The 14438-nt window shown below is 34.9% G+C and overlaps 1 protein-coding gene across 1 annotated transcript; it reads left to right on the plus strand.

Annotated features, from left to right (window-relative positions):
• The first annotated feature begins 756 nt into the window (after window positions 1–756).
• On the plus strand, window positions 757–8343 carry LOC128548990 (uncharacterized). The gene is made up of 3 exons (XM_053524865.1): window positions 757–975; window positions 2157–2366; window positions 6329–8343. The coding sequence occupies exons 1-3, from the start codon at window positions 864–866 to the stop codon at window positions 6559–6561; spliced, it is 555 nt and encodes a 184-aa protein (XP_053380840.1). The 5' UTR covers window positions 757–863; the 3' UTR covers window positions 6562–8343.
• Window positions 8344–14438: the final 6095 nt, after the last annotated feature.

Below are 14438 nucleotides of genomic sequence, written 5' to 3' on the forward strand. Positions count from 1 at the left end.
TGAGATGTACAAAATTTAAATTTAAAATTGACAGTGACATATACTAGGCCAAGACAATGTGTTTAATGTCTAAAATCTTACTAAATTAATGTAGCCATGTGTACATAAATAAGTGTATTTAGGTAAATTTCAATCATACGTATACTTTGTTTCTGCAGTGTAAGACAGTTACTCATTTATATTCTTAAAACTATACTGAAAAGAGATTAACTGAAAAAGTTTACAGACGAAGTTGTAAAAACACTTTTATTCGGGAAGGGCCTGAATTGTCCTTATGAAATCTTGTAGTATAGCTGTATATTACCTGTATTATAAGAATGATTTTCATGAAGTTTTTGTGAGTTACAAAATTGTTGAATTCCATGTGCTAAGTTTGTAAAAATCACGTTATCGTTTGGGCATATGATATATTTTGCATCTATTTATAAATTATAGCCTCGTTTCGGAGGATTCTTCCGAAAAAGTCCGAAGATGCTCGACGGGTTCGTAAGCAGTCAGAAAGCATACTTTCAGTTTGACATAGGCAACAGTTTTTGTTTATTTGTTAGTTATTCTTGAACATATTCATGACTATTTGGTCAGAACCGATGCAGTGGGCCATATTTTCAGTAAATAGGAAGGCTCAGCTACAAACTCTGGTTTTCATATAATACTCGTTCGGGTTTTAGTAAATTAAAGCAGGACATGCCCCGTAACAAACTGTATTACTTATCAAAACTCACCTCCACATCAATGTTTGGTAGACTGACTCGGAAAACGCGCACATACCAAGACCATTCATCAAGAAAATACTAAGATGTAACACAGATATCGTTTCATCATACTGGCAACTTCAGAATGCAAACGATTTGAGGCTAGCTGAAATGGCTGCAAGAAAGAAGAAACAGATGCTATTGTTGCTGCACAACAAGATGGTTACTGGCGATTTAACCCCTGAAACCTGGCTGCTCAATCATTACAGTCGATGCCTGATAGGTAACTAAGTATTCAGAACAATATCTTGGTGACCAGTTAATCTGTTTCGGATTAACAAAAGTCGTAACCGACGTTCAGAATGTGTACCAACATTTTCGGCATATGTGAAGCCTATGATAGGATTGTATTATTAACTCATGTTTACAGGTGAATCAAATTTACTTTTACTCACCAAGTCCGCCAGCTTAGCCCAAAATGTAGTTCACAGATATACGGGTCACGGTGTCATAAGTCGAACTCCGGACAATGCACATGTTCTCCATGACGATTGATAAGACAGTATATTTGAAAACATTGGTTCTCTACCTCTGATTCATGTGGAGAAGTTGGTAGTTATTGGCAGAGAACAGGTTAGTACTGGCACAGAATTCAGGAGCTCTGGAAAGGTTAACTGCCCGCCGTGACAGCAGAAATTGCTGTTGGAAAACGACGCTAAACCCAAAGAAATAAATATAATAGTGTGAGACAAGCAGTGCGGGATACCTATCTCATACTGTTATTCTATAAAAAACCCCAAAACAAACCTTGTCTCAAATGTCAGAAAACAATTTAAGGGTAAAATGATTTCAGCATTTGCGCTTAGATAAGACTTCCTTATTTCTATTTTCAAGTGTTATACACCAACATTCATGAACTAACGTTACTGCCATATTTACACAAGTAAACGCTACCAAATTATAAATGGGTTTTACAGGCATTGTTTTATTAATGACTGCATTTTTGTGTATTTCATGCAGTTCGAAAGCTTTTATAAGATATTCTGAGTATGGTATAAAGTTGCTAAAAATCTGTCAGGGTAAGAACATTTACGAGTCCCAGAATATAAACCTACTACGTTTGATGTGTGATTCTACCGTGACGTGGCCTTCTCAAGTTGTCTTAGGTCTGTGAAGGTAATCGATAAAGATTAACATTTTCAATAGCCGATTTCCAAGACATGATAAAAATGTATAATTTTAGATTTAATGATGAAATCATGATTTTAATAATGCGAAAAACGATACCCCTTTGCAGAGTTATACCGGTATTATTGTTTATGCGGGGCTTTGATCTTCACTACATACAATATATATATATATATATATATATATATATATATATATATATATATATATATATATATATATATATATATATATATATATATGAATTTAACATAATTTCTATAATATTCTTGCCAGGCAAAATCACCAAAATTAATAAACCACTTGTTGATATCATGAAAACAATCAGCACCCACCTAAACGACGACGAGAGAGCTACTCTTGCAGCCAAATATTTTTGGGATGAGACCGATGCTATAAAGATCTGTATTGAAGCCGACACAAGTTTGTTCCTTGTTGGTCTCGAATGTAAAGAGACGGAAGTGACACAGATGCTAATTCAGACAGGTATATATATCTGATTAATATGCCCCTGTTTCTTATATGTAAATGAAAACTTAAACATAATATACTGGATTATGGTACTCGGTTGACCAGAGCTACACAAATTGTTACACAATTGTTCTAAAAACATAGCCTCCCAAAACGCGCACACGATCAACACAAGCACACTACACACACAAAGCAAACACGCAAGGATTAAACAAACAAACAAACAAAGGAACACAGTGGAGCACTGCCTTGGAACGGTCAGTGGCAAAACTTCCACTGGGGAGCTCTAACCGGTTTATGGTGCACCTAACCTCACTCTTACCCCCACCCTGTTCTTAAGTCATGGGACAGTTTAGATAAAAGTTATCCCACTCATACCTTATCAAAAGTATTATATAATCAGTGACTGAATTGCATTAATTATATAAAATATGTCAAGATAACCTTTGTTTGTAATTTTCTGTATACCGTTACACCGGCATAGTTAAAGATATATGGCAACGTTCTAGTTTTAATTGTGGAGAAGGCCCCTGATGCCGCCCCCCTAGTATTATTTCAGGCATGGTTGGCCGCCTAGTTAAACCATTGACTTTCCCAAGCCAGTTGTATGATTCATATGACCACGTATGGCAGGCAGAACTCCAACCCAAAAAGACTGCGATAAAATGATTTGATACCCATAACATTAACTTCTTTAACCGTAGAGGTACATTTTCATGTGTACTAGAATACCAGTTCTATCAAAAAGATTTCTCTTGTTATTCATGCTTTAATTGCTTAACTTCATATAAGCACAGTCGCATCCTTTCAAAATCTAGAAAATTTCAACGATAATTAGACAAAGATGAATGAAATACCATTACAAATGATGACCTATACATGCTGGCCAGTATAAGAATTATCATTTCTTGTTGATAAGTAACACGGGTGGGCATTATCAAGTCTACTTTGGTTCTTCGCTGTATTCTTCCAAATTCACTGTCAAAGTTAAACTGGTCCTAATTTCAGGAATTTCACATGATACTCAAAGCACCTTTGTGGATGCTTGCTATTCCTTGGTACCATAAAAGTCGTTGAACTTGGGCGTTGTTCTGTAGCATTTTCTTTTGTGTATTCAAACTTTGTTTCATCAGTAAAATGACATATCAAGAAACTATTAAAACAAGCTGGTATACACATTAAAAAGACAAGTAGATTTGAAGATACTTCCCTTTCGAACTCATCAAGATTTAACAAAGTTATTCATATGAAATATAAAATATATATTTTTTCAGATATTTGGAAATAAATACTTGTTTTCTAAAGAAGGCTTTAAAACTTAATTACTGACAAATTATATGTTACGGAAGCACGTGGAATTTGCTGTTTTTACTACTGTTTACGATGAAAATCGAAAAGCGTTTGTACTGCTTAACTCGAGGTAAACTGTCTCGATTATAAATATCTATATATTTTGAAGTCATAATTCACTAATTCTGCTGAAGCAGTATTGGTTGCGAAGACAGGAAATTGACATTTATTGCCGCTGCGGTTCGGGTTTCGATTCGAGACGAGGTCATCTTTTTTGCTTGATTTGGAATTTTTAAAATATTCTAGAAACATATATTGTAATGTTCATTATGTGAACAAACTTCAATTTGAAAGAAAGATCATTTTAGCCAAATTTTGAGGTCAGTGCCTTTAACACTCCAGAGGTCACAGCTGTGAACCAATCTTTATGAATTTGGTCAGAATGTTTGTCCTGGTGACCTCCAGACAAAGTTTGAAACTGGGTCATGTGGGCTCCAAAACAAGGTCAGTAGGCAGTATCAAAGAAAAATCTTATTAACACGCCAGAGGTCACAGTTTAAATTAGAATCTCATAAGTATTGGTCGGAATGCTTGTCTTTATGACTTCTTAGTTAATTTCGAATCTATAATACGGGGTCAAAAACTAGATCACCCGGGCAAATTAATGGAACAGCTTGTTTACACTCTTCAGACCACATTTATGACTATACCGTCATGAAATTTGGTAAAAATGTTTATCTGGAGGGTCTTGGAGCAAAGTTTCAAACTTGGTTATATTTGGTAATAAATTTGGTCAGTAGGCCAGATCAATGGAAATTGATGTTAAAACTCTAGGGACCACATTTTAAGTTTGAAACTGACGTGAATTAGTCAGAATATTTGTCTTTATAACCTCTAGGCCAAACAAGAATCTCATTCTGGATCAAGGCGGTCAAAAACAGGTCGCAGATCACTCGCTAAAATCAAAGGAAAACCTTTTTAACATGAGACTTAGAATGTTTTTCTTTTTTTTGATGACTTTTAGGTCAAGTTCGTATCTTGATCACGTTGTACCAAAAGCTAGATCACCTGATCAAATGAAAGGAGAAGTTTGTTAACACTCTAGATGCCAACATTTATATTCCTATCTTCAGGAAACTTGATCAGAAGACTTACCTTGATGATTCCTATGAAAAGTTCGAAACTGGAACGTATGGAGTCGAAAACCAGGTCACCTTGTCAAATCAAAGGAACAGGTCGTTAACACTCTTGCGACCACATTTATAAATCTAGCTTCATAATTTTGGTCGGTCTGAATTTTCATCTAAATGATTCCTAGGTCAAGTTCTGTGGGGTCTAAAACTAGGTCACCCGCTCAAATTTAGGAAAAAGCATTTTTAACACTCAAGAAGCCACATTTCTGACCCTATCATTATGAAACTTGATCAAACTATTTATCTTGATGATTCCAAGGCCAGGTTTAAATCTGAGTGATGTGGATTCAAAAACTAGGTCACTCGCTCACATCAAAATAAAAACTTGTTAGCACTCTAGAGGCCACATTATGACCATATCTTCATGAAACTTGGTCAGAATGTTCAATGTGATGATTCCTAGGAAACATTTCAAACTGGGTCATGTGAGATTAAAAACAAGGTCACCCACTCAAATCAAATGAACGCTTGTTAACATTCTAGAAGCCATATTTATGACACTATCTTCATAAAACATGGTCAGAATATCTATCTTCTTATCTTTTTAACACTCAGAGGCTGTAGGCCCATTTACACAGTTGAGCGATCAAAGGTTATCATGGCTCTTTTGTTCAAGCTAGGTTTGGAAATAACAACCCATATCCTTATGTTCATAAGAAAGATAGTTTTAATCTGAAGGCCAGTTCCTTTAAAAAAGTTGAAATGGGACATTAAAAGTTCTTGTTTAACAGTGCCTGTACATAATATGACTCTACCTGTTGAGTCTACAAAGCAGGTGTTACAGCATTATGAATAAATATGCCATTCTTGCTTATATCTGGAAGCTCCACGGATACATTCCTTTGATTTTGGCATAAAGCAAGTTCAGCTCATGAGCTAGTGTTATTCTGGTAACTATTATACCTCCCTAACTGAATTGGCCTTTTATCCCGTTCACAAGAACGCTACGGGCTCCGTCCGGGTAGGTTTTCAGTCGAATTTTGGCGAACTCGTACTGTGTTCGTACGTACATCTTTGACTCGTATGAGCGTCGTACGGATTTTTTCAACTCTAACATGTCTCGGGAACTCGTTTCACCGAGCTCCCGAGTTCTCCATGAGCTTGCAGATATTTTTTTTAAAGTCGGGAGCGGCTCTCAAGAGCCCCGTCCGAGAACCGCACGTGCCATAGATGAGCTCGTACGGGCATCGAACGATGTTCTTGCAGATTTGAAAATCTGCAAGTAATTATATAAACGTGAAAGCCTTCCCTAGCCTACCTGAACTTGAGGAACTGTATCTATCTATGCATTGGTATTTCTAGTTTTAGTGTCCAACGGATTTACGTTTCAGTTTTGAGCTTTTAGGTACATGGTACTAAGATCATAGATGTTTTGACATCTTTACAAATAAGTTGATAATACTGTAAACTTCCGTTTTTCGCTTTTCTCGATCGTTAAATATAATTCACGACTATTTTCTTGTCTAAAAGATAGTTGTTCTTATCTAATTTCAGAAACGTTCTTGTCCCGGATACTTGAAGATATTGGTAGACATGATCTTGTAAAAATCATGCAGACAAAGTTTGAAAAGAGAAAAATGCAGTTTGTTCAGGAATATACTGAGGTTCAGATGATGGACGGAATTGGTCCAGTAAATATATACGTTTCACTGATCTTTTCTTTGATTGAGAAGTTTGCACATTATTTTCTTGCGAGACATATTGCAAGTTCTACGCAAATGTTTTGATATGAAAAAAGAACAAGGAAGTTACGTACTCCACACAGAGTGATTTTGATGCTTATCATTTATGTATCACCCTCAGATGTTGAATATTTCAGATGATCAAAGCAATGTAACAACAATATACAGTATCCAGTAAGAGACATGTATGCAAAATTTAAACTACATTTTACTGTGCCGTTTTTATTAATTTTTTTGTATAATCCATGATATTTCCGCATGCTCAAGTAGATACAAATTCAAAGTGATGGCCACTGTCCAAAACGTTTGCAGAGAATTCATTATAAAATCAATTTTGATAAAAGAAACACCAACGTGTTCATTATAAAACAGTAAATCACAAAATAAATATATTTCTAGGGTGCCTCAAGTAAAAGGATTAAATGAAACAAAATTCAAATTCCAACATTGTAAAATTAAGGTCGAGTCCTGTGGGACTGCTTTTAATGTTACTCACTTCATTTAAAAAATAACCTTAATTTCTTCCGTAAAAAAAGAGGCCACACATTAAGTGTCCACTCTTCCATTTTGGCTTCAACATATATACATATAAAATATCATATAAATGGAAAAACACGTTAAGGTAAGCATTTGGTCATTTGCTTGGTGAAAAAAAGAAATCTTTACCTTGGTGAAGACATAATCCGGTAATATTTAGGTAAAACACTAACAGTGTTTTTCAAATATCCCACCTGTGTGGATATTGATTTTATGAGGGTTAGTATTAAACTACGCAACCTGGAGGTGTAAAATAGTAAAGACTTTATGTAATTTAAACATATTAGACAAAATAGTAAAAGCTTTACCGTATGTAACTTATTATTTTTAAAGATGTCTAACTCTGTCCCATTCTGTTTCAGAGATAAACTTTGGACAGCAAGAAATCACTTATCAAATGAAAACTTTTCAGTTTTGTACAATCAGTCAATAGTAACTTAAGTCTAAACTTAAAGTTATTATGTAAGCGGAAAAACTTGGTCCCAGTGGGACTTGAACCTATGCCCCATGAAACATTTAAGTCAAAGTAGGTTTATTGAAGGAATTGAATACTCTTCAAAAGGAGGTACACTATTATATGGGTCATACCTTAATGAAGAATACGCTAACAGATTCAGCACCAATAACGAATGTAAACCTCTTCATTTTCAGTACAACGTAATAGTAGGATCTACGAATAGTTCTAGGGAAAGTTTTCGAACTGTTTTTGCATGTTTTTATCAAAATGTTAAAACTGTAAAGTGTATGTGTTGATTCAGCTATGTTTACAAAATGAGCCCTTGAACAATTACATTGTCTGTATGTTTGAAAGTTTTTATATCATTTTGTTGAGTTTTGCTAATAAGATGACCCCATGTCTTAAAGTCTTTACAAGGTGTCTTCATTGGGTGAATATCAATCGAAGTTAAGTTCAACATCGATAAAGTATATCTTTAAAAGCTTTTTGTAATTGAATTATCATGTTACGAGACATTTCGACACATTTCGAATAGTTTGTTTTGGGTTATATCAATAACATTATTCATTCAGATTCTTTCAAGGCTTTGGGATCTCGTAGTCTTAACTAGTATTGTGTGGGGTAAGTGTCAGAATGTCCTAAGTGCCTAAAGGACCCTCGAATTATCAATATTAATCTGTTTTCGATTCTAGCAATATTGTTTTGGAAAATTGATTTGCATTTGCTTATTTCAAAGTATTGAATGTTTGCACTAAGTGAGAGTACATTGTATCTTTTTTTTTCATTTAAATAAATTTTCTCGATCCTTAATTACAGTGATATTTAAATGTTAAGATATTTGGGTTATTATTGTATACATTCGATGATATTGCGAAGAACATACACGTTGTCAGGTACGTAATACCAAGTATAATGATGCCACGAGGGGCTTACAAATAACATCTTACGACAAGTTTAGCATATTCTTATACATATTTTTATTGAAATTAAAACATGTTATATATTGTAAACTAATAAACAAAAGGACTGCGATGGCTCAAGTGGATAAATGATTTCTGGGTAGAGGACCATTGCACAATTCTAAATGCAAAGTATCTTAGCTCTCGGAGGTTTTACAGGGAATATGTATTTTCCTATATAGGTCTTTATTATACATATCGAGAGCGAAACTCGTCCAAATGCATATAGAAATAGAAGGGGATAGACTAGTATCGCGTTGAGCCCTCGATATTTGCAGGGCAAATTTTGACACCACGGGCAAGCTCTAAAAGAACCCTTGGGAGAGACAGTTTTAATCCCACAGGCATGATTTTGAGGATACTATAGGGGTCAATTGCTATTTTTGGACAGTTTTTGTTTTTATTTCATATGATTTCACTATACTTTCCTCTCGAAGATGCCAAAATTTAAAAGCTCAAATATAAAACCTTTACATGATGGATTTTCAGAAAATATCTGGCATGTGTTTACAATAACACCCTTCTGAAAAGGAATAGCCAGGGTATAAATTTAGTCTAGGTATTTTTGCACCATCATCTTTGCATGATTTCCCGAATCTGAGTAATTATACTGGGGTCATCCAAGGCTTTAGAGGGAGCGTTATATCGCCTTGGTTTTCACCAGGTAAATATAACAGATTTGACAGGCTGTCTCTGTGGATAGGGTTAATTATTTGTGAAAAGTTTTTAATAATGTTCAAGTTGTGTACCTATAAATTTATGGAACGTCTGATTTTGTTAGCAAAAAATAATGGAAGTTCATGCTTTGAAGAATTGGCGCCTTAGGATTTAGTTTTCATTATATATTTTCTTCGTTTACTCAGAACAGAAATTTGCAACTTGGTGAAGTGCTTGATTTGAATGAATTCCTTTATTTATAAAGGAAATTCATAGAAGTTGGCAATCTGTTCCTTTGCAGTGTGTTCTATGGAACTGTATCACAGTGTTTTAAATAAATAACCCATTCTTGATTTATATTACTTTATTCATTGGGGGAAGGAAACAGATGCCCAAAATAATTGATTTGTCGATGACTTCTTTTCTGGCAATTTAGGGAAATTTGTGACACTCTTTTGTACTATATGGATATCCCATAATGTTTTTGGCTCAGTTGAAGTATTGATGAGAGAGTTGAATTTGTTTGAAGATAACAATAGACTTATATATATATATTGTTATCTTTAAAGAATCCTGATGCATCAAATGTTTTTAAAATTTTACCTTCAGTTTGGTATGATACAAATTCTTCAGAAATGTGGAGAAAAATCATATTACAACAAGTCATCCTTCGACCCCTTAGTGTGTCATTAACATTGATAGAGGATTACTCCACGATGCAACACGTCAAACATCTGAGCTCAAGGGCTTGATGTTTCTGTTCTTTAAAAATTCTCATATAAAAAGTGACCATGAGGCGAGGTTGTCAAGATACGAGTTAATGACTTAGGGAAGTGCCTAAGCCTTTAGTATGTTGATCAATAAAATGGGCCCACTCGCTTAAGTGACTATGTCATAGACTGACAAACTATGCAGAATGTCCTTTGTTGTTGTTGTTGTTAAAACTTAGAGCTGGTTACCCCTATATTATCATATATCTTATGCATAGACTTTTTCTCTGGCTACCTCGCCTAAATGATTCGTGTACCAGTGATTCGTAAATGATGGGGTAAATCACATTATATTTTAAAATAACAACCTTCAACTATTGAAAATCAGCTCAAACTTATAAACTTGACTTGTCCTTTTGTTGAAGTTCCCGTCAGACGACGTCGTTGAATTAACAACATACGAATTCTTCAACCAATGCCTTCTGAATTGAAGCTGCAACTCGATATGTTGGATGCACAGCGCCTATATGCAGTCACAAAGAGCATTCAGCAACTTTATAGGTATAAACCCGATGCCTTGACTGTACTTCGCCAATAACACTAAATCTCGTCTGTAAGCTGGAACTCTCCAACTGTCTTAAGAGATGAACAATCTCTGTGTCTCTGCCTCAGCTTTCCGATGCTGATATTTGCTATATATATTAACTAGCGTTAAGGTAAAATTCTTATGCACTGGCCCTAAAACTCTAAACCTAGTTACAATTCTGCAACTCTTCTTTAGTCCATGAATGTGAAATGTCTTCTTTTAAATGATTTATCCGTCCTTACACTTTGTTTGTTAACAAGTTTATTTATAGTCGCCAACGGTTACTCATATAAGCGTCTCTTCCAGAAGACTGTTAGTAATCTTAGTGGGAGGGTAGTGCAAGATATAAAAAAAAGAACCAATTCCAGTCTTTAGCGTGCCCGGTATTAGAGCATATTTACACAGGACACTTTTCTCAATGTTAGTACTGTCTAGTTGGAGAAGCGGGGGCTCGAATTCGCGACCCCTTGTTTCGTAGTCAAACAGTGTTCCACTGGTTCACTGCGTCCGCTATAAGGTCTACCGATTTATACTAAAGCAGAAGTGCGTTTTGATCGGCGCTGTTTATAGAACTTGTTTCTGATTGGTCCTAATTCGTACATCGTATTTTTCAACGAGTACTTGCTCTTAAAAATAGTTGATTCCGTTTCACTATTGTACTATTGTATATAACATAATAGGTGGTGTTGTGCTCTGGATCACTATGATAAACCCAAATCGTTTATAAATGACCAAAATCCTATTATTTGAACTATAATTAAATATAGCAATTACAGAATGGAAAAGAAGCCAATCACTATCTGAGCTTATGTGTTACTTTAGCAATGTATCAGATATACAAGTTGTTCTGACAGAGGCATGATTTGAAACAAAAATGATAAAAGACTCAATAAAAATGACAAACTAGGCATATTTTTTTTGAGACAGAGACATTGCATCTAGAATTCTGAAATGGAGTAGTATACGTATATGGTCCTCATTGTGGACAACATATTTCATTATTCACCTTTCGTTTTTAAGTACAGTTTCGACAGTTGCTTTAAATAGGAGGTTATTTTAAAAATAAAAGGAAGTACTAGTAGTGTATGCTTAGCATTTTTACAATCTTTGCCGTTACGCGCCGCTGTGTCAAAGATTGCAACATTGAATTTCTAACCAAATTAATACACAGTTTTAAAATTAAAACTCGTGAAACACTTATTTTGGTTCGTAACTGTGCCAATTTATAATCTGTCAGGCATTCAAACCGTAATCTATCACATGTTTGACATTGCGAGAGTGTAATAAAGCCATTACATAAATTTGATAAATTACACTAGTGTAATTAAGAAATAATAAGTTCCCAATCGTGGTTTATCGTAGAATAACCCGTATTTTGAGTTCTTAAGCGTAAGAATATATCACGAAGGCCGTAGGCCTGAGTGACATATTGTTTTGCAGAAGAACGAAAACCTTGGGAACTTGTTAATTCGATTCTAACACGACATACTAAAATCAACAGTGAATGGTTACTATTTTTACGACCGTGCTACGCACCTGGATTGGATGACGTCACCCACGCGCATGGGTTCTCACAAAATAACCGGTGACTGTTGTTATCTCATAACGTAATGAACAAGTATAATGTTTTAATAACAACTACCCTTACACTGAGTAGCAGTCGGTTTATATTTGACTTTTTTTAATTCATTTTGTAATTTGTTATTGTTGTCAAAACGTAAGACGGAAAACGGAAGTGCCTCACAACTGAAAGAAGAAATGAGCTCGATTCGCAAAATAGTCCACTGTAAGTAGTATGTTTTTTGATAAAAGTCAATAGAAAGTAATAATTTTTAGATATTTAAGACACATAGGATTCATTATATGATAAGAAATTATGAACATCGACAGTTTTTTTAAAAAAAATCTTACACGTGCTGACACCTTAGTTGTCTCCTGTTGATTATTAGAATTACCGTTCGTCCAGCGCAGTTATACTTTTTGCAGTGAATCGCCGAGAAGTCGTGGGAAAATTAAAAAAACATGTCAATAAACTAAAATTAACCACTTTTTCAAGAACAATTTCAAGTGATCGACGTTATGCATTTAACCCACCAGACCTGTGTAGCATCTTAGATATCTGTACTGCTTAAGGTACTCATTGTGTAGAATGTCATGTTATGCCCTTGCAATGCTAATACCACTCTGATTTTTTTTGTTTACATTTTTTTATCAATGAGAAAGAGGCGTCCCGAGTTGAGATGACAGGGCGTTAAATTTTTACCTGTTTAAGCAAACCTGGTGCGCTAGAAAGAATAACTCAGAAGTACATCCTTATCCACAAAGTACTTAATATTACAGGTGTCCATAAGTACTATATCAATTTAGAAATATTTTCTTTTTTGTCTTCCTACCATCAATTTCTTAAATATGCACCCTATCCTCATTTCTATTACTATATTATAATTCATGTGTATGTAGCCATATTCGGGCAGCTCCTCTAACTAAGTGTATAGCGATCAAGTACTTCATTGGTCATTTTCGAAGGAAGCCGTAGAAGTGAAGAAATAAAGTAAGAAAAGGCATAACCTGATATGTAGCCATCTCTGCTTAACAAACTACGGTATAATTCACTGAGTAAGTGAGATCTATAAAGATTAACTCCTTTAACTTTGATTGATTTGCTAAAATTTGTCGCAAAAAGTCTCTAGTTGGCTGAAACATATATCGGAGAAATGTACCAGAGGTTCTACCAGCGAACCATAGTATGCGAGAATGAATTCCATGAAAAGCGATGTATGGTCCCCAGCTAAAATAATGGATTTGTCCATAACGAGGAAACAACTGGCAGACCTAAAATTGAAATTTATAGATGGGTACTGAGGCTATTGAGCCTGCATAACACAGATTCTGTCAAAAGAGGGAATAGAAAAGCGGGCACCATATCCAAAGATATAGTATCAAAAACATTAAAGTGAAAGTTTTGGAAACACCCAAGCCAAAATGTTCAAGCTGAAAAATTAAAAAGTAGCGAATAACACATTTTATATTGAACGGTCTGAAGAGATCGATATATACCAGTTCCGACTAATGGTAAGTGAAGAGTTTTCCACATGGCATACACAACGATGTGATAATGAAAAAGAAACGTGGATCAACCGATTGCTTGGTTGCGTTATTAAAATATCACCAGATAATTTGTCTGTTAAACATCGCGGAGGCTTCTTATACAAATTCTGGGCTCATGAACATTTGTTTCCATGTATGAGGTAAGATTCAAGAATTTGTTGCTGAAAGCTTGTTAGTCTTTCAGCGAATTTTGTTTTATCAGCATCTTCTTCTTACACTCTACATATCTTCGGATGTCTCTACATTGTTTAGTAATTGAACCATATGCAAATTTTTAGTTCTGCTCCATCCAGAACCAGGGCGTGGACAGATGTTAGAGGGCATGTATTCCCACTACCGTCTACGAAAGCCCAATCAAAATGAGCCTGCAACATTTTCATTTTTGTCGTCAAATCGTCACGGTTGAGCGACCTGTATAGTTTGCATATTAACTGCGTTGTTTTTTTTTCTTGTTTTGTTGTTGTTGTTTTGTAAGCAGATAACTAATATTGTCAGAACTGTTTTATTTTGATTATTCATGTGTTTTCTACTGACTGCTTATGCCTTCAGGCGTCTGCTCTTTAATTTGTGGGTATATTTCAATGATTCTGGAATGCAAAGATTCTTTTAAAACATAACTGTGGCTTTGTTTTGGGATATAACGAGGTGGATTTTCCGTTTTGTGTTTTCAAACTGCACAAACAAACGCTGAAGATAACAGTGAATATTTTCCAGTTGGTCTATTTGCACGTATATCAACTCTTCAGCGCGATCTTAATCCTTATACCTTTCTCGAAAATAATTATACAAGCTTGTCATAGCTTTAAATACACTACTGGATGCACATGCCATTAAAAGAGTCATGAAATTGCCTTATTTTTTCAAACGTATTTAACAGAGTTTTAACAGGTCACCATTAAAATTCACCC

Source organism: Mercenaria mercenaria, chromosome 15 (genome assembly GCF_021730395.1).
Source record: "Mercenaria mercenaria strain notata chromosome 15, MADL_Memer_1, whole genome shotgun sequence".
In the NCBI taxonomy this organism is placed as follows: domain Eukaryota; kingdom Metazoa; phylum Mollusca; class Bivalvia; order Venerida; family Veneridae; genus Mercenaria; species Mercenaria mercenaria.